Source organism: Centruroides sculpturatus, unplaced genomic scaffold (genome assembly GCF_000671375.1).
Source record: "Centruroides sculpturatus isolate CEXI.00-Female unplaced genomic scaffold, Cexi_2.0 scaffold164, whole genome shotgun sequence".
NCBI classification, from domain to species: domain Eukaryota; kingdom Metazoa; phylum Arthropoda; class Arachnida; order Scorpiones; family Buthidae; genus Centruroides; species Centruroides sculpturatus.
Window position 1 is genome coordinate 631,361 of NW_019384679.1, and position 27,739 is coordinate 659,099.

The following is a 27,739-nucleotide window of genomic DNA, read 5'->3' on the forward strand; positions in this document are numbered from 1 at the left end:
GATTTATTATTATTATTTTTTCCAGGATTACATTTTTGAGATTTAATTTTTTGGGATTTTTGGCATTTGGAATTGTGTCATTTAGGATAATGATTGGCACCAACAGTAGAGATATAGGGTACATTTGTAAAGTCAAATGAGTTAAACGTGTTACTAAAGAGTCGGTCATAAAAACAAATTCCATTCAATGTGCATACTCAATGTTGGTGACGACTCGTATCTTTAAATTGTGGATTAAAAGGTGAAATGATACAAATAAGCCTGCCGGAAGCAATCTAAGAAAAATATTTCAGATAAGACTGCACTAGCAACATTCATATCTTCGATTTTAGAAAAACAGCTATTTTGTTGTAAATGAATCAGATGTAACATCTAACAAAAGTAGGAATAATGTTGACGCCATTCTTGTTTAACTCATTCGACTTTACAAATGTACTCATAGTGCAATTGTTATGCATGGAGGGCTTTGTTTGAAGTTGTCTAGTTTAATTTATCATCTCTTCATTGTTATTACTTTTTTTTTTTTATTAATTTTAACCTCCTTTTGTTATATGTTTACTCATTTATGTAATGAATAAACATATAACAAAANCTCGACTTACGTCGTTTCGGGTTACGTCGTTCCCGATTATACGTCGTTTGTCAGAAAAAAGTATATGGAAAAATAAAAATTAAGTTTGTCATTTTACTCAACTTTACGTCTGTCCGCCACAAATATTGAAGTCGTAATATCACTAGAAAAGCGTTTAAAGCACATAAAGTCGTATTAAAATATATACATTTACAAATTTATCATCTCTTCATTGTTATTACTTTTTTTTTTTTATTAATTTTAACCTCCTTTTGTTATATGTTTACTCATTTATGTAATGAATAAACATATAACAAAAGGACTACAGAAAAACTGGATGATGTGCTACTATAATTAACTCAAAATACATGTTAATCCAATAACAAAAAATAAAAAAAAAAACAAATTTAATAACAATCTGCAAACCTATCTCAGGCAGGAAGTTCATCTATTGCCTGCCATAAAAGTTGACTTCTAGTTTTGGAGAGATTATTTTTTAGGCTTAGAAATATGACTTATACATCAGCAATATGTGATAGTTAAAAAAAAAAATGTGATCATCCCAAATATGATTTTATCTTAAGTTTTATTTGTGACTTCAGGTTTGTTTTCATAGATGTACCCAAAATCAAAAAATATTGAGAATAATTCAATAAAATGCAAGATTTGAATTTAGTCATCAAAATTTATTTTGTATCCTTTAAAGTAATTTCTTTTCACTGCAATGTGCTTATGTCAGTGTATTTTTCAATCCTCAAAACATCCTTCAAAGTCATTTTCATGAAACCCCTTCAGGACTCAACAAATTTTGTTTTATGGTGAGTCCTGAAGGGGTTTGATGAAAATGACTTTTGACTAGCAACATTTTTTCACCCCAAACTTTTTCAGTCTTTCTAAGGCTATCCTCGAGGAAGTTATGCACTGATGATGGCCTTAGAAAGGCTGGAAACATTTTGGGTTTAAAGATATTAATTGAAGTATAAGATTAGCCTTCAGCATTTTCCTTCAGTTTTGAGTTAATTAGTAATTAATATTTTAGATCTGCAGTTCTGTGCATTTAAAAATTTAATACTTTATATGATTGATGTATCAGTTTGTAGACAATAAAAAAAATTTCAATTTTATCAAATATCTATGGTCCAAATGATATGCATTATGAGTCATAAACTGAAAAAGATAGTTTCTGAGAGTGAAAGTTTGATCTAATTGTCTACAAAATATTTCTAAAATATTCTAAATTGGTACAAGAAGAATATTTAGAAACTTAGTGTGTGAAAATATTTAGAAAAGAATAATTTTTAATATACTTCATATTTGTTATATTTATGTTAATATTTTAATAATCTAATAATTGCAAATAAGTAATTGCTATTAATTTTATTTACCAAATTTATTGTAAAATTTCCATTTTGATTTTTAGGATGATGTAAAATCTGTTAACATACAAAGTGATGATAATGAAGATCAACCATACATTGAAAATAATACCATTGAATCACCTAATTCTCCTGGAGAAGGTAGTGAAGTAAATTCAGGTAGTGAACATGAAAGTGATGCAGAGAGTCCGAAAAGAAGAAATGATGACACATCAGATAATGAAACTGGACAAAGACAAAAATATGAAATTGAAAGTTGTGATGAAGATAGTGTAGCTGAACAACGTAAGATTTTTTTAATGAAATGTATTGATAACAAAGAATATATTTGATTTATAATTAACATCTAATGAATTCACTAAATATTAGTTCTAACTGAATATTGTCTAATTGTGTTGTCTTCTATATTGGTATATATGAGATCAGATCAAAAATTAACTAGATTGATGCCAGGGATGGTAATAGGCATAGACAGAATAAACATTGCATTAGGGTGCTATTTTAACAATTAAAAAATGTAAAAGTAAATAAATCGTAATGTTCATCAGAGCTATATTTAATGAAAAACTAAAGAAAGAGATGTCTCTCAATTATAGAGTTACCTGGAATTCACAAATATCAAATGAACAGTTTTCAGTACATTGTAGATTTTGCATTGTTGCTTATGACTTTGTATACCCAATTCTCCATAGAAAGTACTAATGTTTGTAGCATTTCTGGATCTAAATTATGCCATGCACATTCTATTGCAGTCTTCAGGTCAATTACTGGTGAGTTTTGCTGTCTATTGGCATAAATCTCATGAGTGAAGCTGTCCCACAAGCCCTCAATTGTGTTTCAATCCAAGCTGATTGCCAACCATTCCAAAAGGGAACATTTTCTCTGTTTAGGTATTTATTCATTTGTAGCATTAGAGATCAGAAAAATCATCAACATATCCAACATTACTAAAAATGTGACGTGGGCCAGGTTATATACTCTTCTAACTATGATGATGATGTCCTGTTTATACAGATATACCTCGACTTATGTCATTTCGAGTTATGTTATTCCTGATTATACATCGTTTGTCAAAAAAAGTATATGGAAAAATAAAAATCAAGTTTAAGTCATTTTACTCAACTTTACGTCTGTCTGCCACAAATATTGAAGTCGTAATATCACTAGAAAAACATTTAAAGCACATAAAATCATATTAAAATATATACATTTACAAGTATGTACTGTATTTACAGTACATGCATTCGTAAATTTAGATTACTTTTTTCTGTACTATATTAAAAACTAAAATTTATTTGTTCGTAAGCTTAAAATAGATCCTTATTAACCGTATATTACTAAAAATGCATTAATAAATAAAATACAGAACCGGGAATGGTAATTTATGGTTTAGCCTAGTGACAAGTAGATTCGGAGATAAGTAAATTTGACTTACATCGCCTCTCCTGGAACCAATTACCGACATAAAGCGAGGTATACCTGTATATGTTATTGTCATAGTTATTCATTTACTTTTAATGTCATTTTTGTAACATGACATACAGTGTGGTGCACAAAATGTCTTATATTGAAAAGATCTTATGAGTTTTATTTTTGGGTTTTAAACTTTTAAATTTTGTGACAAATGCTGTCATCTACTGAACCATAGATCAGTAGATAACAGCATTTGTCAGCTTCAGTAGATGACAGCATTTGTCAGCTTGATATACTTAAGTTACACCAGAGATTTCTGTTTGGAAACATGGTGGACAAGAGATGGTTGATGCTGGAAGAAAACAGTGTAATCAGTACTTTCAAATGTTTTCATGTATATTTTAGTACAAGGTTTACTTCCTGTAGACTGACAGTGTATAGGCTGGCCATTATGACTTTTTCGGGGATTGACAAAGGATTTGTGATGTAAAGTTGAGAGAAACATGAGGGTCTATGTTGAAAAGGTTATAAGAAGATGCATACATTGAACATGTCCTGCATACTGGCTAGCTATGCACATTCCAGGGAATGTTTTAATACCAATTCCTCTGTAATATTTTGTATATTAAAAATTTTATAAGACATTTTTAGTGTATGACATTTCATGTAGTATCCTGTGCTTTAAATAGAATGTGCTCACTGTGTATGAGAAAAAATATTGCTAGTTTAATACTGAGAAAATAAATACATTGAAAGCTTTTAAACCTTACTGCTATAACATAAATTATTTTTGTTCTATTATTTAATCTTTAGGAGAAAGTGATGATGAAGATGCTGTAAACAGTGAACCAGATCATGATGTTGTTCAAAGTGATGAAGAACAACAAGAAGCAGCATCTGATAGAGAAGAGATTGATACTCCTAGAAGTCCTTCTCCATCAGACGAAGAAGTGCAACATTCGGATGAGGATGTTCATCATTCAGATGAAGAAGCACAATGTTCAGATGAAGAAGTACATCGTTCGGATGAAGAAGTGCATCGTTCTGATGAGGAAGTGAATCGTTCTGATGAAGAAGTGCATCGGTCTGATGAAGAAGTGCATCAATCTGATGAAGAAGTGCATCATTCAGATGACGAAGTTCATCATTCAGATGAAGGTGGTGTACAATCAGAAGATGAAATGGAACAATCAGATCAAGAAAATCAAATTAGTGAAGCACATAATTTGGATGAAGCCAGATCATCACCTCCTACACCTGTTGCTTCTGATGAAGAGTAATTTTGATTTTCTTAATATCTTTAATTAATTTTGTATTTATGATATTCTATGGTTAATATATGCATTTTTTAATATAACATAAAAATGAAATTTCAGAATTTAATCTTTAGCATCTAAATTAAATTTCATGCTGATAATTACTAAGAATTTTTATATATGAAATTAATAATATGTAATATTATATTAATATTTATAAAGAAATCAATATAATATTTAAAAGTTAATAAAAATTAATAAATTTATGTTACTCTTACTTTTTATAATTTAAACAATTTTTATAAGATTTGGATATTATTTTTAGTGATTAGTCTATAAATTTCATCATTTATTTGTAATGGCATTTTTATATTTATTTTTGAAAATTTTTAAATTTAAATTCTTTATAAGATCAAAAATAAAATTTTTATAACATAAGGAAAGAATATGTAATCCTACTTTGGTACAATTGTATCCAAATTCCCTTTACGATGAATGGTATTTTTTAATACTCATCATGATATATGAGTTGAATAATCTCAGTATTACAAATTTCTCAAAATCACACTCAAATCATGTAAAAAATCTAAATTATACTGGTAAAAGTGAGAAGTGGAGAGTGACACTCAATGTTTGTTTGTATTTCTTTCAGTGCCATTGTTTCTGTATTCTATCATCCCAGTTTAGTGGCTTTTGTCATAAAAATTCCAGTTCAATTTTTGAGCTTTTTCTTAACACACCATTACCTTATATATCTTATATATGTACTGTATATCATTACGGCATTTTCATTGATTTTTATTGCATATGAAAGAAAATGCAGTCAATATACAATTCTTAATATAGGATTCTACAGAAACATATTTATTGCTTTACTGTTTTCTAACAAATTCTTTAATGATATTAAATATTTGGTAATAGGAGTTTGTAATGCTTTATATCAGGGGTGGCCAAAACGTGGCGCATGTGCCAAACATGGTGCATTGGACGATTACAAAGTGGCGCTTCAGTTAGTTCTGAGCAAAATTGCCAGATTTGGCTTTTTTGCGATTAAGAATATTATATAGAAAAATAAATTTTTTTAAGTCTGTCTTGGCAAGTTCATTTGTTGCACAATTCATTACAATCTATTTTGCAGATAAAATGAGTGTTCTCTACATAGTAAATTACAGTGTATGCATGTATTTTGAGTCTTGCGGTCTTTATTTTCAATCAGTTTACAGGCGTGTAAATGGCCAAAAACATTTATTGTGAGTAAAGTTATTCCAAGCTGATCTCGTTCTCAGTGCCAATAATTGTGGTGCAGAGTAATCTTTCACCAAACGAGACTCTGGCAGCTATAGCACTATCGTGAAGCAATCACCCTCTCGTACAGGAGATCATTATTGACTATTGTAAATTGGTACTTCAATAAACTGTCATAAATTAATTAATTCAACTGCGTGATTAAGTTATTCACTTTTCTCCCCTAAGTGAAGCAGATTTATTCTTATCTCTATTTATCAACTCCTAACATTGAACATAAGACTGTATAAAAAGTGTTCGAGTTATATGGCGCATATGAACTTGTCTGTCAAAAAATTGGCGTATGGTATGCAAAAGATTGGCCACCCCTGCTTTATATCATGCTTTATATCATGCCAATTGATAGATAAATAGACTTTTTTAATGTTTTAATGTATTTTAACAAAATTGGTTTTAGGCTGAATTACCATTTTTAATCATAAATTGGCATATTAGAGTCCAAATATAATATGGCAATAGTTATTTCATTTATAGAAGAATATAATTATATATTTTGATCATTTAATCACAAGCAAATTTAATGCAAAACAATATTCACAACTAATACAATTTTTAGTTTTTAAATCAGTAAGTTGTTTAAGTTTTAAGTAGTAAATAGATATGAACAGTATTTTTTTTTCTTTTTGTCTTAGAGGCATCCCCTGTAAATTATTCTTCAGTTGTTTCTACTCCATATTTTGTGTTGTGAATCTAAGGGAATTTTATCTGTAGATGGTGTGTTAAGTAAATTTCTGGTGAAAGTAAACATAATAAGTGAAATTTTGAAATATTTGTAATGGTAGAGGAAGCCAAACAAAGATAATGATAGGAATAAAAATGAATGAAACTAAACTTTGTTGGCAAATTAATTGTAATATTGTAATAAATGTAATATTTAAGTATCACTTTTTACCACTCAGTTTTTTGTTTTTCTCTGTTGTGGCTCCAAAATGTACTGTTTTTCATTAATTATTCTTCATGCCGTAGATTGCTGAACTTAGGTCAGTGGTAGACTGGTCCACTGGGAAGTTCCTGCTTTTCTGGTGGACTGTTTTCTTGGTTGCCATTCCTTATTTTAATATATATTACATTTTATTTCAGAAAAATAAATTCATAAATAAAATACAAGCACTGCCAATTGTATTAAATTTTAAAAAATCTTATATAATCTAATTCAGGCAGTAAGCTGCTGTGGTACAAACCATAAGAACAGATGTCTGGTTCATGGCAAATATAGTCTATTACTTGAAATTTTAAAATTAGTAGTCCTGATTTGGGTGTGGGCAGCTGTGAAACTCAAGGCAGCCCATGGAAACTGACATTTAGCCCATCATTGTGTGTATTTTTAACTTCTAAATTGAAAATAACTGAACAGTTTGGGCCATACTGCTGTAAGACCCATATTGGATTAATGCTTGGCACTGCCCAGATTAGATCTTAGTAAGTTACCTCTGTTCATAAACAGATGCTGGTTCTTTAACTGCATTGGCAATCTAGCTGGTTATATATGTATACATACATACATGCGCTCTACTGTGTATATATGTATATGTATATATATATACAGTAGAGCGTCGATTATCCGAAAGTCAATCATTGAAAGAATTCCAGTCGGCAAATTTAAATTTTTGCCAGTGCTGTGGCGCTGCAATCTTTGGCTATGTCTTCGGCTACTCAAATATTTTACGTTTTTGATACTAAATTAACTTCTGAAGTGTAATTTTTGATTGTTTTTATATTTTTCAATATATTTATTTTGTTTGTACAAAATAAATAAATAATTTTTAACGATACAATAGCCTTTGTTAGGCTTAACATCGACAAAAATTCAACGCAAAGTGACATGCAATGGAGAAAAATGTCAAGATGGGATAAATTAATATATTTTTTCGTACTTAATCGGTTATCTGAAACATTGATCTTCTGAACAACCCCATTCCCCAATTGATTCGGATAATCGACGCTCTACTGTATATATATATATACACTATATAAATAAACATAGAAATTTTTGACGATAAAGTCATACAAAGATATTAAAACGTAATTTGAAAAGAATTGTAACAAGCTTATTTATCTTTATATTTATTTTATTTATGTGTAATTATATATATAAAAGAATTATTATATTTAAATTTCAATCACATGTAGAATTAAAATTTTATATTTCTTCATTTCTACAGAAAATTTTACTTGGAATTTTTATATAATATGAAAATGTTTGTCTTTAATTGAAAATAATTATTTTACAGGAAAATTTTGGGGTCAGATGTTGAAAATGAAGCATCAGGTAATAAGATATAAAATAAATTATATAGATACAGAGTGAGTCAAAAGTCCCTTGAATCCTTTTCGTATCAAGAATACTTAAAATATATTAAATTTGTTAATGTAGTTACATAGGAAATAATGTGTAGAGCAGGGCTTCTTAAACTTTTTTTTATTTACAACCCCATTTATGATTGTGATTTTCTTTGTGACCCAAAAAATATAAAATAAAGATATACAAATTTGCAAAAACAATAATGGTGTACTACCACAGTTCACTCTTGTGTTACAATGGAACAGAGACAACTGAATACACTGAAAGCAACAATACTACACTAGTTCACACTACAGTGTTGCTAAATCGTTGTCTTGCTGCACCAGAAGTGACACAAAGTGCAGTTCTCGAAACCTATGACACAAAGTGTGCCATTTTCAAACTCTCACAAATTATTTCCAATATTTTGCATTAAAATTTCACGACCCCAAGATTTTGCTAAGCGACCCCAAATGAGGTCGCAACCCATAGTTTAAGAAGACCTGGTGTAGAGAATTGTATGGACCTTTTTGTTGACTTTGAAAAAAGATTACATAAAATAAAGTCACTTCTCAAAAATTTAAAGCTCAAATTACACAGTCCAAATGTATTTATTTGAATCCAGAGAATAGTTTTACACTAACTAAATGGTGCTCTTTATCATTGGAACTTTTAAGTTACCTCTGTTCATAAGTACAACATAAGTAACCTGGAAATGATTTTTATGTATAAACATAAGTCCAATAGTTATTTATTAAAGCCAAATGATTGCCAGATTAGATCAGGCTATATTACTGATATTAGTAATTAGTATGGTTATATCCAAATTAATAGTTTTGGATGCAACAATCAGACAGAATCTGGGTAACGTATTGGCAACGCATCCACATGGTAAGTGGAAATTGCGGGTTCAAGTCCTGCCCCAGACTGATTCTTTTCTTCCAGAATCTTATAAATTAATTAACAAATATTAATTATAATTGTTAAATTTAATAAGAGATTGTGCCTAATGCCTACCTCTAGGCCAAATTACTTAGTATTTAATTAATTATTAGTAGCAGTAATATAGCTTGATCTAGTCTGGTAATCACTTGATTTTTAGGTAACTACATAAACAAAGGTAATATATTTTTAGGACTTTTGGAATAAAAAGGGTTTAAGGAACTTTCAATTAACCCTGTGTATTTATTTTGTTCAAACTGATGATAATTAAATTATTTAATTATGAGTGTTATAAAAAAAATTAATTTTTGATATTTGCAGATGCTGAAGATAGTGATAGTGAAAGTGATAAGAGTGATAACGAATCAAAAGTAGGAGAATTAATAGCAGATATCTTTGGAGAGAGTGATGAAGATGAAGAATTTGAAGTATGTAAATAATTTTATATGAAATTAATTTATTTATTATAAGGCACATTTTTTTACTTAATAAAATTAAAAGCTTTTTAAGAAGCATATAATATATAATTGACCATCAGCATCTGTGGGGATTGGTTCCAGGACCTCTGAGGATATCAAAATCCACAGAGGTCCTGGAACCAATGTTCAGTTTTCTTATATAAAATAGCATAGTATTTGCAAGTAATCTACACACAGCTTCCTGTATACTTTAAATTATCTGAAGATTGCTTATAATATCTAATACTACTAATGTTAGTTCTGTATAAATAGTTATGATGTTGTATTGTGAAGGGAATAATAAGTCTGTACAAATATAACAATAAAAAAAGTCTGTGTATATTCAATAGACCTAGTTATATAGTACACATCAGCAACAATATAACATTTTCTTTCTTTCAACATTTACAGATTGCCTTTGTTTAATGACCTGAAAGAGAAAATACATACAATAAAACATGTGTGTATTTTAAATATTCCATGCTTTATTTTTTGAAATTTTCTGGAATGTTTTTTTTTCTGAATATTTTTGATCAAAAGTTGATTGAACTCATAATCAAAAATATTCAGAAAAACTATGATTGAAACTATGGATGTGAAATCTGCAGATATTGAGAGTAAATATAATTTAAACAAACAATTATATATTATCTAAAGTTCTTAATATTTCATGTTCATTATAACTGTAAGATAGTGGTTCTCAAACCATGTGCTGTGGCATCCAGGAAAACTTCCAAAAAATAGCCAGAGATTAGATTAGTCATTATTTAATTACTTGTATTAGTGATGCACTGACATCATTGGGCTGCAATTTGAAAAAAATTGTAGATTTATAAATTTCCACTGTTGTCTGTTCTTTTGTCTGTTTTTCCTTAATCTCAAGAATGGAATTAGATAGATGAAATGCAAGACTAGATATAGAAACCTTAGGTGCAGGAGTCCCCGATTGACTATATATTCAATTCAACGTGTTGTTTCAATTCCCCTGAAAGCAGTTAATAGATGATTGGCATGACTCTATTGTTAAAGGAAAAGTATGATGTACAGGGGCAAGATACTACTAATTTGAGGTGGAGAGCATTTGTTGCCCATATGTATTGAAAAATTGCAGCCCAGCATTGTGATGATCTCACAATAAATAATTGCTTGTTCGTGTAGTGCAGTTTTTTGTATGCCTGTCTAAATTGTTTATCTTGAGATTTGTCTCATCAGAACTTTCTTAATAAATCCTTTTACAAGCCTTTTTTTCAGAATTATGTTATGTTCTTTTTCTATTAATAGAAGGAAAAGTAGTTCTTTACAGAAATTTTTACTTCTGTTTTGTGGTTAAGGATTTAAGATTTGTAGTCAATGCATGTTAGGCATATGAAAATAATTGCACTGTATATATTTGTTATGATATAATTATATTATTTATTCTTTGCCTAAGGACTACTATTTTTATTTGTTTACATCATTTAATTATAATATCAACACACCTTTTTTTTTCTCTCTTTTTGCTGTTTAATTAAATTTTATTTCATTACAAAATAGAGGTTTTTATTTTGTTTTAAATATGTAAGATGATGTTTTTCTAAAACTTCCTTATAATAAATAAAATGTATTTATGATATAGAACTTTTTATAAAACTTATAATTCTCATTTATTTCTTTTTTTTTATGTAAGAAATTTTAAGGAATTGATATTGTTATCACAGAAAAAGCTATGGCTTAATGTCTTCCAGCAACTGGTTTCAATGTCAGTGATTGATATGATGATCAATAATAAAATATATTATTATGGATTAATATGATGACCAATCTATTATAAAATTTATTAGTCTTTTTAAATAAAAAAGGAAATATCTAATACCTGTTTGTTTCACATCAAAGTGCATATCCAGGTATTGATCTTTCAACTTTAAGCAGTGTGCATAAGAAGATTATATGAAAGCTCTCTAAATCATACAAAAATTTAGATCCCATATTGAGCATTTAACTTAAAAGTAAAAAAATCTGAATAACTCCAAAGGTCAAAATTGGCTCCTTAGATATTTTGGCTGGTGCCCATAACAATAAAAAATTTTATCACTCTTGATTAAGCCATTATTACATTGTATTAATATTAAATATAATATATTATTACTTTAATAAATTGAATATAATAAAAAATTTTGTCAACAGAGAAAATTTTCAATGCCATACCGTATTTTTCGCCGTATAAGACGCACTTTTTCTCTCCAAAATCGGGGGGAAAAAAGTGCCTGCGTCTTATACGGCAAATACAAAAGCCCACCATGGCCCTCCGCTGCCCCTCCACTTCTGCATACATACATAACCGCAGGAATACTCGGCCACTCCGTTCCCTTCCACCTCTTGGCGCCGTCTGATACCAGGAAGCTCCGCTCTGCCTCGCACTGGCTTTGTGCGGTCTTTGCCTCGCGCTGCGATTGGCTGGGCGAAGAGGCACGTGCCTTCGCTCTCTCCCGCGCTGGCTTTGTGCACTTTTTAGAGTCTCGTAAGCCAGCACGGGAGCGGGTGAAGGCACTCGTCTCTGCGCTCAGCTAATAGCAGTGATATATGTAGTATGGTATATCTGAATGAAATATATCATATTTCATACCACCCCATCAAGATGTCAAAGCAGAAGAGACTGGCATATAAAGTTGCTTTTAAGCTGGAAGTAATAAAATTTGCTAAGGAGCATGGAAACAGAGCAGGTGAGAGACACTTTGGGCCACCTCCAACTGAGAAAATGATAAGAGAGTGGAGGAAACAGGAGGATCAGCTCCAAAAGTTGGATAAAAGCAAGCACACTTTGCGTGGACCAACTGCAAAGTGGCCAGAGTTAGAGGTAGAAGTAAAGGAGTGGATCACACGTCACCGGCAAAATGGACTTTCTGTCTCAACAAAAATGATAATCTATGAGGCCAAACGCATTGCTGTGGAGAAAGGCATTCAGGATTTCACCGGATCACCATCGTGGTGCTATAGATTTATGAAGAGATCTGGCCTTTCTATGCGCACCAAAACCAGAATTGCACAAAAAATGCCAAAGGAATACGAATCAAAGATTCTGTCTTTTCATAAGTTTGTTATTGATGCGAGGAAGAAGAATAACTTTGAAATGAGCCAGATTGGGAACATGGATGAAGTCCCGCTAACATTTGATGTGCCGTCTAACAGAACCGTAGATAACAAAGGAGCCAAAAGCATAACCGTAAAAACCTCAGGGCATGAGAAAACCCACTACTCGGTTGTGCTGTCCTGCTGTGCAGATGGTACCAAACTGCCGCCAATGTTGATCTTTAAAAGAAAAACATTCCCAAAAGAAACAATTCCACGGGGAGTCATCGTGCACGTTCATGATAAAGGGTGGATGGACGAAAATGGCATGAGGCTGTGGATTGATAAAGTGTGGTCTAAACGTCCTGGCGGGCTTCTGAAGAAATCTTCCTTGTTGGTGCTTGACCAGTTCAGAGCGCACATTACAGAAACTACTAAAAAGAACTTTAAGGAAATTAAGACCCAAATAGCTGTGATTCCTGGTGGTCTTACCAGCCAGCTGCAACCTCTGGACGTTTCTATTAACAAACCGTTCAAAGTTCTGATGCGAGAGGAGTGGAACACCTGGATGGCAGCTGGGAACCATGATCTGACTCCTACTGGACGGATGAAGAGGCCCACTATCACACAAGTGTGTGAATGGGTTAAAAGGTCATGGGACTCCGTAAAGAAAGACATTGTTGTAAAATCATTCAAGAAGTGTGGCATTAGTAATGCCTTGGATGGAACAGAAGACGACGTCTTATTTGACACCAGTGAGAAAGAAAGTGATGACAATGACTGCGTGGATCTGTCCTTCCTCATTTCTGATAGCAGCAAAGAAGAGGAATTCTTGGGGTTAGAATAAAAACATGACAGCCTTATTTTTGTTACTTTCACTGTTTGCTGACTGTTTATGATAGTAAAGATAGCTCTTAGTATGTTACATGGTTGACATAAAATTTTTCTTAACTGCTGTTAACTTTATACAGTTGATATAAAATATTTTACTACAGAATTTGGTTCATAATCTTTTTTTTTCTGAATTTGCCTCCTTTAAAATTGGGTGCGTCTTATATGCCGTTGCGTCTTATACGGCGAAAAATACGGTATATTATATCAGATATTTCTCTCTCCATTGTTTATAAAGATTTGCAAATGATTGTGCTATTTTCTCTGCAGTTATTATTCATTTATAGCAACTCAGCAGGTTTCTGTTTAATTGATTCATCTTATATGATGATCACTTGCATTGTAATTTCTTGTATGGATGTGGATAAATTAAAGCATTTCAGTTCTACAGAGATAAAATTATTTAGTTTTACAGTGTGTCTAGGAAGTCACATCTCTGTTTTTGTTCTTGTGAAGCAGAGAGACACATGTTATGTCAAACATATGTTATACTTTATTTGTCTAGGACATCAGTATGAACTCCATTGTTATCAAAGCAGAGTCTGATACAGCACCAACTTCACTGAGATCTTCTGTAGACATAATCTGGTGTGAGAAGAGAAAATGCTGCATTCTTTGACTCTTCTGTTGTCTGGTAGTGCTGTTGACTGACTTTTTCCTTGACAAAGACATAGGTGCTTGGAAAAATTGTTTCTAAGCAGCTAGATTGCCATGGGTCTGAAGCATACCGTTGCCTCTTATGGCTACATGAGACCTTAAGATGCCAGACAACACATTGTTGGGCATTTTCAAGGAGAAAGTTTATCAACAGTGCTATCAGACAATGGAAGAGTTGAAAAATGCTGTGATAGAAGCATTTTCTTTTCTTACACTAGATTGTTTTCCCAAAACATCTTGACAAACTTGTCATCATATCACTCTGTCATGATCAATCATGGAGCTTATACTGATACTAATGACAAGTAAAGTAAAAAGTATGTTCTGACATAATATCTCATTATCTTCTTTAAAAATTAAAACAATGGGTTGAAGGAACTTCTTGAAAAGTAAAAATGAGGAAAATTGCTTGTTTTGAAAGTGATGATTTTGATATTAATTTGAAAATGTCATATATGAAAGAATAAGTATTAAATATTCAAAGAACTGAAGAATAAGATTTTATGTTGCATTTAAAAAGTATGAAATGAAGAATTTACAGCAAGTATTAATATACTTTTTACATTTAATAGGGATTTGGTGAAGAAGATCTTGCTGCAGCTAAGCAAAAGAAAGAAAAGAAGAAAGCAACAAAAGGTAAAAATATATTTAAAATTATAATAGGAATAGTTTTTTTAAAATAAATTCTAAATAAAATGAAATTTATATTTTTATTATTTTTATTGATGAGAGAATAAAGCAAAATTTTGAAGAAAATTGTTGATTAAATATTCATTTATTTAATCAGCAATTTTCTTCAAATTTTGCTTTATTCTAATTAAATTACATCATAACTGTTACAGTTTAGTTCAAAACACAAAGATGGTTTGTTCTGTCTTAAAAAAAAAAAGTTTTGATTATTTTTACATATTTAGAATAATTATTTGCAAGAAAAATATATGGATTTCTTTTTTTAATTTAATTAAAATAAGTTATTGCAATTTATAACCAAATATGAAGATTTATATAATTTAAATTATTAATGAAGAATAATTTAAAATTTGATTAATGTATTTAAGAAATTATTCAAAGTTGCTCCTTTAAAACAAGTCTGCTCTTTATATTTTGATAGTCAAAAACTTTGAGTAAGAGTATTTAGATTAATCAGATCTAAATATTAATTATGTAATTTACATAGTTTTTGAATAAATTTTTTTTACAGTATTATCTGATAGTGAGGGTGAAGGAAATGCAGTTGAAGAAGATACAGCAGAAAATGCATCTATTGAAGAAGCAAACAAAATCTTAGAACCCAAAGATAAAGTAAATAACATAGAGCAAGTACTACCTACAATTTCAGATGAAGAATCTGGTGATGAGGGTCCTAGAAGAATTCCGTATGTAAAATTGACCTTTTGTATTAATTTTCAATAATATAAGTGTATTACTTTGTTATAAATTATTTTTATTAAATTCTGTTTAACATTTAGTGACAACATCAATTCTATATTTAGGATTTCAACAAGTTTGCAATATTTACAATATTTTTAAACATTTCAAAATTTTAAATATTTCTAAATTTTATTTTGAGAGTCAAAATATTTGTTAAAAATTACTTATTTTTTGATCTTAAAAAATTATTTAACAAAAATCCATAATCGAATGTATATGATAGAATAAAAAAATAAGTGGGAATTACAATGGTAGTTGGCAACCAAACCAATTGATCCATATGCTGTAGTTTAAATCTTAATATGTAATAATAAGATTTAAACTGTTAAGCAAGCTTAGTGAGATATGAGAATACTACCTTGTGGCTGCTTCTGAAATTTGAAACATTGAAAATTCTGAAATGAAACATTGAAAATAGATTAACATTAAATTTTACTGTAGACTTAGGATATCTTGTAATGAAATTGAATATGTTAACACCAGTTTATGATAAATCACTATGTTGAAGATTTGAGTGTAAAAATAGTACAAGAGCAATCAACAGGTGATCTGGTCTACACTGTAATTCATATGGATCATTATACAATATTCTCCTAGACAGTCTTATAATGCAATGTATATGTGATATATTGTACTTTGAGCCTTTAAAGTCAACAGTATTAGGCTACAAATAAGATTTTTGTGCTCTTAAAGCTGCCTTATCCCCTGATCTAGTTCCTGCAAATTTTTCTCTCTTTTTCAAAAATTAAAGAAGCATTTGAAAGAGTATCATTTTATGTCATTATAAGAGATTGAGATTGCTATCCAACTGTTTAAAGATGAGTTTCATGATCACTTCTGGTCTTCTATGGATGTTTGAAGGAAGTGCAAATGGTCATTATTTTGAAAGAAATGTATTGAAATTTATTGTCTAATATCACAAAAAAAAACTATTGTTTTTTCCCATTTATTTTTTCCTCTATCTTGTTTATCCAAATTCTAATTTAATATACTCTGTATATTTTGTGTAGTTGCCAAATAAAAAAGTCATTGACTGACTACATATACAGGAATCAGAGTTGCCAATTTTCGGGGGTTGATTTCAACATCCCACAAACACCAATTTTCTTTTGAACACGATATTTGGAATATCGTGTTCAAAAGAAAATTGTTTTCTAAGACAGTGTGAGAAATTTCAAGATTTTCTATAAAGCATTTGCCAAAATACAAGCAATTGAAAAGTGCAAAAAATCTTCAAAAACGTTGTACAGTGGACCCTTGGTTAACGAACTTTTATTTTGCAAAAATGTTGTCTCGGATAACGAACAAAATTCAGATAACAAACTTAACGGCTTTTTGTGTCAAATTTGTAGGCTTGCCGACTTTTAGGGGGAATCAGTTAATCGTATGTCGTTGATGGTCTAGGGTCCATTCATATGTTGGTGGTGGCGGAGGAGACAAAAATGACAAGTATTTTACAGTGAAAATTGTTTATTAGAATGGGAAGATGCTCACATATTTGAGGTGGTTGGAAATGGCTTATTTACAGTATTTTCTCCCGGCATTGAGGTGTGGCGTATCGCTGGTCCTACGATAGTGCAAGCTGATCAGTTGTAGCCCCAGAGCGGACGAGGTGGGTTCGCTTGGTCACAGAAGCGATGGTAGGTGACAGAGCTGCTACGACTGGAGTGGTCCACGAGACACAACACAAATTTTACTGGCATGACTTCAGGCTTAATCCAGATGAAGACGACACAGATTCATCGCCATAGAATTTTTACGAAAACTGCATTTTGACCTTGTGATTCGAGGTTTTTATAGTATTTCTTCCTTGAATCTCATCTTTTGATTGATCCTGCATCCCATTCCTCGCTTCCCGATTGTTTTCTTCTTTGTCTCCAGGTGAAAACCGCAACCAGATCAGGTCATGAGAAAGGTTTGTTCCGAGACGTTTATTTGTCACCTGTTCATCGACTCTGATGAGAGATTGTTGATAAATATATAAGCCTTTCGCTCATAATTTAGCCTATTGTTTCTGCTATCTGTCATTTTAGAACTTTAATGATCGTACGTGATGTTTTTATACCCGTCAAATAATTCCCCTTTTCCGAAAATTTAACCTAGATCGACTGTTTATGACCGCTTCTGTCAGAGTTTCATCTTCCCCGCAGACATTCCACCTGATCCGTTACGTCATTTGTTTTCGTGTCGCGTTTGTTTTGACAACTACAGTACAGTTTTTTCCTTACTTCTTCCTGAACTTTGGTCCAACATAACAATAGTGTTTTCGCTTTTAACATGTGAATATTAAATTATAGTTGGTTGGTGCAAAAAGTTTGAATTGTTTTTTTAGAAAAGAATCAAAGAAAACCCATTTTACAAATAACATTACAAAAATACTGACGGCTAGAACAGATTAATTGTATTTGCATTAATTTCTATGGGGAAAAATTGCTTCGGTTAATGAACGGACTCGTGGAACGGATTATGTTCGTTAACTGGGGTTCCACTGTATTTTCTTCTCCTCCTCATCCTTTTTCCTTCATCTGGCACTGCAGATGCTTGTAGAGAAAAAACTACAGGGTCTAGAAAGCTCAAATTTTAAACTTAAGCCTTTCTCATTATCAGTGAGGTACTCACAAAACTTCTGGGTCGATAGGTCAAAGTTCAAGGGGTTTCCCCATAGAGGTTATTCAGTTTTCAGTTTCAAGCTTAAGTTTATGCTTATAAGGATAAAATTGCTTGGAAACAAATGAATTTTATTCAAATTGTTACTCAAAATTACATAACCTGAAATTTAGGTGAATTAAAACTTTTTACATTGATGTTTCTAAATGGCATATTGAAAACATCAGTCAGTGTGTTTGGTTGGCAATGCGTTCAGCTGTTGATCACAAGCACCAACAGATCTTGTCTTGACATAATAATATAATTATTAAACAAAAATAATTGATATCCAAACAAAAAATCTGAGATGTAAAAAAATTTTGCCAAATAAAATTTATGACAATGTAGATTATGGTGAAAATTTTTCNACTTACCAGGCTGTCAATGACTGTGTATATTAGTGGGATTTTATATACTGTCCACTTAAATAGTTCTGATAAATGATTTTGTAATTTATTTTATTTTACAGAGAAGATTTCATGTATGATTTTGAAATAATGCTTCAGAGGAAAAAAGAAAATCAACGGAGACGCAAAAGAAAGGATATTGATATTATCAATGACAGTGACGATCTTATTGCAGAAATTATTAATCAAATGAGAGTGTCTGCAGAGGTCTGTATTTGAATTTTTATATAATGTTAAGATTGTTACCATTGCTAGAGTCCTGATTACCAAGATAACATGGATCACAGATAAAATGAAGTATTTGAGTAACTTATTAAATAATCTGGATTTGAATGTATAATGTGTATATGAAGTACTCTATTTTTTAGTTAGACTTATTGAACATAATGACTTCTAAATGAAATTAGTTTTTTTGTTGTGTAATTTAAAATTTTAATTATTAAAACAAATGTAAATCTATGATTAGAATTAAAATTTCTTTTAATCTTTCTTAAACTTTATTTTGTCATGAGAAGTTATCAGTAAAATTTTTCTTAAAACTTCTAGAGTCTCTTTCTACTGTACTGTCCATTCATAAAAAGTTAAATACTAAATTATGCACTTTCATTGTTGACAAAGTACTCTTCCACAATTCATTTCAGATAATGCAAAATCTTTGTTAATTGGGTCTTGGTTAATCAGAATGCTACTGTTTTACTATAACAATATTGCCTGTTGGTTTGTAATGCTGGATTAGAATATGATATAATTGATGATTTGTATTATAGTATATAATAAATATTGTGTCCACCAGTTGCCAACTGGTCTTCATACCATTAACACTGGGAGTTTGGTTATAGGTTCATGCCTCACTCGGATGGGCTGGCCACGTGGAGTTTTCTGGGTTTTCTTCACATCTGTAATGCCTAAATAGGGGCCAGTTTTCCTTAAAAAGACCTCCCAGAAGGCATCCTCCTAGGCAGCTCACCCAAGTGTTGCATTGCCATAACTTAACAAACAACAACATATAATAAATATTTACCTTTTAATTATTAGAAAAAATAGGTAGCTAATTATCATCTAAAGACTTTTTTCTTATTTATTGTTTGAAAATTTGAATATGCATGCATTAGAAATACAGTGTATAAAATAATGTTAAAATTTTTATAGTTTACATGGTGAAAATGATGTTACTTTTACTGTAAACTGATATAAAACATAATTTAAATCAAAAATTGAATAAGTGCAAATTTAATTAATTGTATTTCAGGAGGATCGTCAGTTGAATAAGAATAAAGCTGCTGCAACTAAAAAATTGAAACTTCTTCCAATGGTCGTTTCTCAATTAAGAAAACATGATTTAAAAGAAGCCTTTTTAGATCAGGGAATTTTGAGTGTAATGGCAGAATGGTTGTCACCTCTCCCAGATCGTAGTTTATCTCATTTGCAAATTAGAGATAATATGCTACGGTTATTGGCTGAAGTAAGTGATTTTATTTTGTTACATAGTTACATATTGGTATTATTATTAATTAATGTAAAATTTTTGATGTTTATTCAATTTTAGTTTCCTCCCATTGATCAAGGATTACTAAAAAGTAGTAATATTGGTCGTGCAGTAATGTATCTTTATAAACATCCAAAAGAAACAAAAGAAAATAGAGAAAGAGCAGGAAAACTAATTAGTGAATGGGCAAGGCCAATTTTTAACTTAAATACAAATTTCCATTCCATGTCAAAAGAAGAAAGAGAGCAAAGAGATTTTGAACATATGCCAAAGAAGCGAAAACTTAGGTAAATTTTTTTGTAAATGATTTTATTAATCATAGAAATTTGATGAATACAATTCAATAACTTGATTGAATAAAATTCAGTAATGTATGGTTATTAACCAATCTTTTTTGATTAGATGATTTTTAAATTACAATAAATAATATGTTTAAAATAAATGTAAATTCTTATTTATATAAATACAAATACAGTAGAACCTCCATTATCCGGATTTTCGATTATCCGGATTGTTCAAAATAAACAAAAATTTTACGAATTTGCTGATTTGCACTTGGCGAATTACGATACTGTTTATGTACGTGATGGAGTGCATAACATTTTTTGTTTCAACAACGTCTCACCAGGCACAGTGGCCGTAAACTCTTAAATATATTTTACGTAGTAATAAAAATATAACTTGACATACGTATTTATAAATAATTTATATTCAAATTACATCATTTTTATGACCAAGGGCGGCATAAGGCATGGACGACGTGGGCCACAGCCTGTGCCTCGCGGTCCGAAGGGCCTCGCCTCGAAGGTTTATGCATTACTTAAAAGCCACGAACGCGACGAAAAAATTTTACTCGTCATGAAACAATAAATAGTTTGTCAAATTTTTATTCATAAAAATGCAGTTTCAACTGCTTTTTATTTTATAAAATCCATCTTCTTGCGCCACCAGAGGGCTTTTTAAACAATAGGTAGTCTGTTAGCGTTGGTCAGTAGTAGTCCAAATTCAATACGAACGTCTGTTTCTTGAAAATTTGATCACGATTTAAATACATTATTTACTTTTAATATTACTGATATGTCATCGAAAAGAAAACGTGTTGTATTATCATTAAAAGACAAATTANATTTTTTTGTTATCAAAATGTTAAAGGCAATTGAAATTTTTGACATTTAACGAATTCCTTAACTGATTCTATCGGCATTGTTACGCCGACATCGAAGGTTGTGGATTATTCAGAGTTGGAATAGTCAATACCGATAATCTCTTCAGTTTATTTTTCCAGATTTCGTTGTTAAGGAACGTCTTCAGACGATCGACGTATTGTCTGTAGTAGTGGATGTTTCCGTGTTTGGCACCTTCTATCCATAAAGGTTTGACCGCGCGAGAACAGTTTTTGAAAATTGCAAATACGCAATCGAAACTGATTGTTTCGTCTTTGGTGCCATAAATAATGAGAGTCGGCGATTTAATTTTTGACACTTTCTCTAATTTCTCACTCGGAAGACTGAAACGGTACTTTATATTCTTGAATATGGGTAATATCAGACGAGATACAGAAAGGAGAGGAGAATGTAGAACCACTCCGGCCACTTTATATCTAGAAGCCAGATCGATGGTAGGTATCGCTCCTATATCTTGACCATACAGAATAATTCGTTTGGGACCGATATTATGTCTAACTTGAAGAAAACCCCAGGCAGCTTCCGCATCCGCGAATAAATTGCATTCTGAAGGTTTTCCGGTGCTTTGTCCGTATCCGGAATAATCGTAAGTGAATACGTTATGACCCATTCTTCTTCCCAAAGACAGTAAATAATAACTGAGAAGTCCGAGATCCGAAGTGTTGTCGTGACTGTAAAGTATTGTTTCTTTTGAATCCGGATTGCAATTGATGAACATACAAGCAATTTTATTGCCTCGAGAAGTTCTGGTAAACGATACATCAAAAATTCGTTGTAATTCGTTTTCTGAGAAAAACCAACCGATGATATTGATATTATCAATGACAGTGACGATCTTATTGCAGAAATTATTAATCAAATGAGAGTGTCTGCAGAGGAGGATCGTCAGTTGAATAAGAATAAAGCTGCTGCAACTAAAAAATTGAAACTTCTTCCAATGGTCGTTTCTCAATTAAGAAAACATGATTTAAAAGAAGCCTTTTTAGATCAGGGAATTTTGAGTGTAATGGCAGAATGGTTGTCACCTCTCCCAGATCGTAGTTTATCTCATTTGCAAATTAGAGATAATATGCTACGGTTATTGGCTGAAGTAAGTGATTTTATTTTGTTACATAGTTACATATTGGTATTATTATTAATTAATGTAAAATTTTTGATGTTTATTCAATTTTAGTTTCCTCCCATTGATCAAGGATTACTAAAAAGTAGTAATATTGGTCGTGCAGTAATGTATCTTTATAAACATCCAAAAGAAACAAAAGAAAATAGAGAAAGAGCAGGAAAACTAATTAGTGAATGGGCAAGGCCAATTTTTAACTTAAATACAAATTTCCATTCCATGTCAAAAGAAGAAAGAGAGCAAAGAGATTTTGAACATATGCCAAAGAAGCGAAAACTTAGGTAAATTTTTTTGTAAATGATTTTATTAATCATAGAAATTTGATGAATACAATTCAATAACTTGATTGAATAAAATTCAGTAATGTATGGTTATTAACCAATCTTTTTTGATTAGATGATTTTTAAATTACAATAAATAATATGTTTAAAANTCAGGGAATTTTGAGTGTAATGGCAGAATGGTTGTCACCTCTCCCAGATCGTAGTTTATCTCATTTGCAAATTAGAGATAATATGCTACGGTTATTGGCTGAAGTAAGTGATTTTATTTTGTTACATAGTTACATATTGGTATTATTATTAATTAATGTAAAATTTTTGATGTTTATTCAATTTTAGTTTCCTCCCATTGATCAAGGATTACTAAAAAGTAGTAATATTGGTCGTGCAGTAATGTATCTTTATAAACATCCAAAAGAAACAAAAGAAAATAGAGAAAGAGCAGGAAAACTAATTAGTGAATGGGCAAGGCCAATTTTTAACTTAAATACAAATTTCCATTCCATGTCAAAAGAAGAAAGAGAGCAAAGAGATTTTGAACATATGCCAAAGAAGCGAAAACTTAGGTAAATTTTTTTGTAAATGATTTTATTAATCATAGAAATTTGATGAATACAATTCAATAACTTGATTGAATAAAATTCAGTAATGTATGGTTATTAACCAATCTTTTTTGATTAGATGATTTTTAAATTACAATAAATAATATGTTTAAAATAAATGTAAATTCTTATTTATATAAATACAAAAAATCATTATTAAGGAACTGAATACAACTGTGTAGTTTTATCATTTGATAGCTACTTAATTACCAAATTATAACAGAATATATTCTGATATAATTTGTTCAACATCTAATGGCATATATACTCCAAATTACTGAATAGATGATAACAGAACATATCCTATAATTTTACTAGATAATATAAGTGATATTTTCTTGATATATTGATAACTCCAAATAAAATAGTTATTGACCTTTTCAAAACTATCATATCTTGAAAAAGTCTTTAACATTTATTTGAGTGTTAAAAATAATTGTGATCACTATGAAAATACTGATATTTAAGTAATAAATTTTTCTATATATTAACTAAAAACACACAAAAAATTTATTTGTTTATTTATCACATATTTTTAACTATTATTATTATAGACTAACTCATTAAATTAATTTATGTAAATCTTCAGTTGTCACTTATTTTTTATTGGCCAGGAGTTGTGGCTTCTTATGTCACTCTCTCAGCACAGTAAAATCTTGCTAATCTGGCCATTTAGTAGGTCAATGCCTCTATTAATTTGGTAGCAGTACTAGTAACACTGCTACCAAATTGTAGACAAGTTTCTTGCTAGTTAAATGCCATTTCCCACTAAATTTGAACACACTAAATGTGGCATGATATAAAGCCTGTCCTTGAACAATTTTCTTGGTTTATCTTATTTTTAAAAATCCACTTATATGAATCTCACTTAAAATTGTTAGATTCAGCTTTATTATTTTAATTTAAAGTTTAACACCATAAATCTTTCATTTGTAATAGGCTTGAATCTGGGGAAGGTGGTGTAGTTAAACAGGACATTGAACGAGCTTTGTCTGCAGAAGATAAGTAAGTTCATAATTTTATATATATATATTAAAATTTAACATTTGAAATTTAAAATGTTTCTAATTTTTTCTGTAGAGCATTACGGCCAGGTGACAAAGGATGGATTGCCAGGGCTCGGGTTCCAATGCCATCTATGAAAGATTATGTAGTAAGACCCAAGTGGAATGTGGAAACTGATATTGGAAGGGTAAGTAGAATAGTATTGATCTTTTTTCAGTCTATATATACATAAATATAGAGAAGAATCTTAATTACCTGATGTAATATGGATTGATGCTATCTCAAATAACTGAAAACTTGGATAAAATGGACAGTTGTGGCCATTTTGGATTAAAAAATTTATATGGTGTCATTTTAAAGCCTCTTTGTATATAAGAACAATATTTTTTTTACATTACATACAGCTAATATGTACAGTATAATAGTTTTAACACTAGAATTGCTAACGGACCAAAAGAGTCCTGTAATGAAAAGACACCTATAATTATCTGATTAGCTATTAGTTACAATTCACACAAGTCAAAGTATTTTCTTTCTGCTGCAGTTTTTTCACTTACACTTTTTACATTTCAAATACTTGCAGTTTTCCCTTCCTTTCATCTCCACAATTTGTCATCATTGTTACTTATTTTCATCGAGCTGATTCTTTTTGCTTTGTTTTTCTCATGTTTGATCGGAGTCTTTGTATTCTGAAAGTTCTTCAACAAACTTCAAAAGATATTCCAGTCAGGAAATTTTTATTTCTGATGGCAAAACTCACTGTTTGGCCAGAGAGATTCTAATTCTAGTACTCTATCACCTGTAGCATCTTGAGCATGTAGAATTCCTATAAAAGTCTCAAGTTCATATATTGTTATTACCCAGTCTGTGTTTTGGAGCTGCTGATGAGCTTCCACTTCAGCAGATTTTTTTATGTTCAAAATATGATTTATTATTGACAATTACCATCAACTCAACACACTTTCTCCAATGGTTTGTGCAGCAAAGTACATTGGTCCTAGTACCTCTTTCCCAACAATTTTTCAGAGTACTAGTGGGAGACTCTATTGTAGTACCTGCATCTATTGATGACAGTCTGTCTAAATTTCTTGTAGCTCAAGAAAGAGAAGAATTAGACAGATTACCATAGCCTTTGTGTTCTTGATAAATCTTTAGAACAAAACAAGAAATACATGGCCTCAGTTGGATTCCTTATCAATTTATTGAAAATATTGTCAAGTGAAGCTATAAGAAAATATTACTACATTTTTACCTGCATCACACCTTTGCCTAGAAAGAGAATGATCAATGTTCTGTGGTTGCAGTGTCATCAGGAGTGATAAAACTATTAGACCTTTCTTTCTTGTCTGAAGAATGGTTTGGACAAAAATCCTAATGGTGTTGGAATTTCTTGAATCATTTTTTGACAATTTCTGAAGGGTTTCCACAACTTAGGAAGTTGAGGTCTGCATCCTTACTGACATCTTCATTTTATGTGCAGGAATGAAAATGAACAATTACAACTCTGCTAAGTCAGATAAGCAAGAATCTTGCAGGTTGCAGCATATTCCAGGATAATTTACAAGTATTTACAGATGAAACAGGTGAAATATTGGACAATTTTCTCCTATTAGTGTTTGTAGGAAGCAAACTGAATATCTCATTAAAAAAATATGCATTTTTGATGTAATATTACCTTTCTTATATAAGTTTATGAAAAGTCATAAAGCTACACTTCTATAATAAACTATAGAACATCAAAATTGAAAAAAGTTCTGTTGGTAGTTCTAGTATTAACTCAACAACAGCCACTTGCTCAATATGATTGAGGTTAAAGTTCTAAAGTATTTAGATATTTTGTTGTGAATGCACTAAGCTCTTATGAATTATAAATAATAAATAACGTATTCACTTATTTATTCACTTTAGGTCAGGGCTTCCTAAACTATGTGTTGCAAAGCAAAATGCTGGGATCAGGAAAGTTGAATTTGAAGAAAGATTAATTGGATTTTTTTTTCATTATCGTTAATTGAAACTAGTACACTTTCTGTACAACTCAGTTATAAAATCATAATACTGGCCAAGTTGCATAGTAAATTGTATTCAGATATTAAAAAAATCACCCAAGTGNTTGTCTGGGGAAAGTAATTCTTCTTCATGATAATGCGTGACTGCATACAACCAATCAGTCCAGACTTAGCTCCCAGTGATTATCATTTGTTTGGGTCCCTTAAAAAACACCTGGGAGGAACAAAATTCCAGACAGATGATGAACTGCAGCAAGTTGTCCTGTGCTGGCTATGACATCAGCCCACTTCTTTCTACGAGAAAGGTATCAGGAACCAACCTACCACTGGAAACAATGTCGCATAGTAAATTGTATTCAGATATTAAAAAATACACCCAAGTGCATCTTAATTGCAGTGATGCATTGTAATTTGGCATATGTTATTTAACAAAGGCAAATACGTAACTTGATGCTCCATGCAAGTGCACTGGAAATAAATTCACAGGCATGCACAGTTTCAAAAATATTTTATATCAAATTTCACTTTCAAAAAGTTATCTTCTAAATCTATTCAAAAACTATTTGCCACATAAAGCCCAAGAGGAATTTGCTGAGCTATCAAGTGACTCTAACTTAAGGATTTTTGTTGAAATTCAACTTTTGACTCAATTCTGGATTGGAGCTACAGTTGAATTTTCTACAATTTCTGAAATGGCATTAAATGTTCTTCTGCCATTTGGCACCACATACCTATGTGAAATGACTTTTTCAGTTGAACAATATTCTGATTTAATAAGAATTAAATGTTGAAGATGAATATTTGGCAGTGCCAAATATTGCACCTAGGTTTAAAATGTTATGCTGCAAAAGAAAAACAAGCACATCCATCTCATTAAAGCATAATTTACTTTCATTAATATTTATATACATAAACCAAATCCTAAAACTGGGTTTTTATATATGTACATTGTTTTGCTTGCAAATAAATAAATATTGCACCTAGATCGAACGTCAGCTCTGTCGTGAATATAATATTGAACTTCTTCTGCGTTAAGTATATCCGAATTCCATTAATATTTATATACATATATTTGTTTCTGTACAGAATGAAAAGCTGGCGGTTTTGGCGGTGGCTACGGCCCAAGAAGATGAAGAAGTGTGAAAGGGTTCTCATTCCGCAATTGATGGAGAGTAGTGTTTCTCAAACGGGATCCCGGTTGTTTTTTTAACCCGGGAAATACCCCGGGAAATCCCGCAAATTTCTTAAAAATTCACTTTTTTTTCTTATTTTGTGTTAAGGTTAAGAAATTTTGCAAATACAAAGCATAATTATCTCATTCACTGTCAGAATACATTTGTATTTATTAATTTTAAACCTACCTATTAGTTTTTTTT

At 30.8% G+C, this 27,739-nt stretch overlaps 1 protein-coding gene across 1 annotated transcript in view; it reads left to right on the forward strand.

Annotated features, from left to right (window-relative positions):
• LOC111626928 (protein IWS1 homolog) overlaps positions 1-27,739 on the forward strand; it is a 58,012-nt gene that overhangs the window by 17,658 nt on the left and 12,615 nt on the right. Inside the window, exons 3-14 of the mRNA XM_023370454.1 lie at positions 1,992-2,232; positions 4,174-4,636; positions 8,153-8,190; positions 9,466-9,572; positions 14,768-14,831; positions 15,397-15,571; positions 18,742-18,886; positions 19,929-20,068; positions 22,933-23,005; positions 23,090-23,316; positions 24,292-24,357; positions 24,433-24,544. Of these exons, the coding sequence (XP_023226222.1) occupies positions 1,992-2,232; positions 4,174-4,636; positions 8,153-8,190; positions 9,466-9,572; positions 14,768-14,831; positions 15,397-15,571; positions 18,742-18,886; positions 19,929-20,068; positions 22,933-23,005; positions 23,090-23,316; positions 24,292-24,357; positions 24,433-24,544 (1,851 nt within the window). The remainder of the gene's footprint in view (positions 1-1,991; positions 2,233-4,173; positions 4,637-8,152; positions 8,191-9,465; positions 9,573-14,767; positions 14,832-15,396; positions 15,572-18,741; positions 18,887-19,928; positions 20,069-22,932; positions 23,006-23,089; positions 23,317-24,291; positions 24,358-24,432; positions 24,545-27,739) is intronic.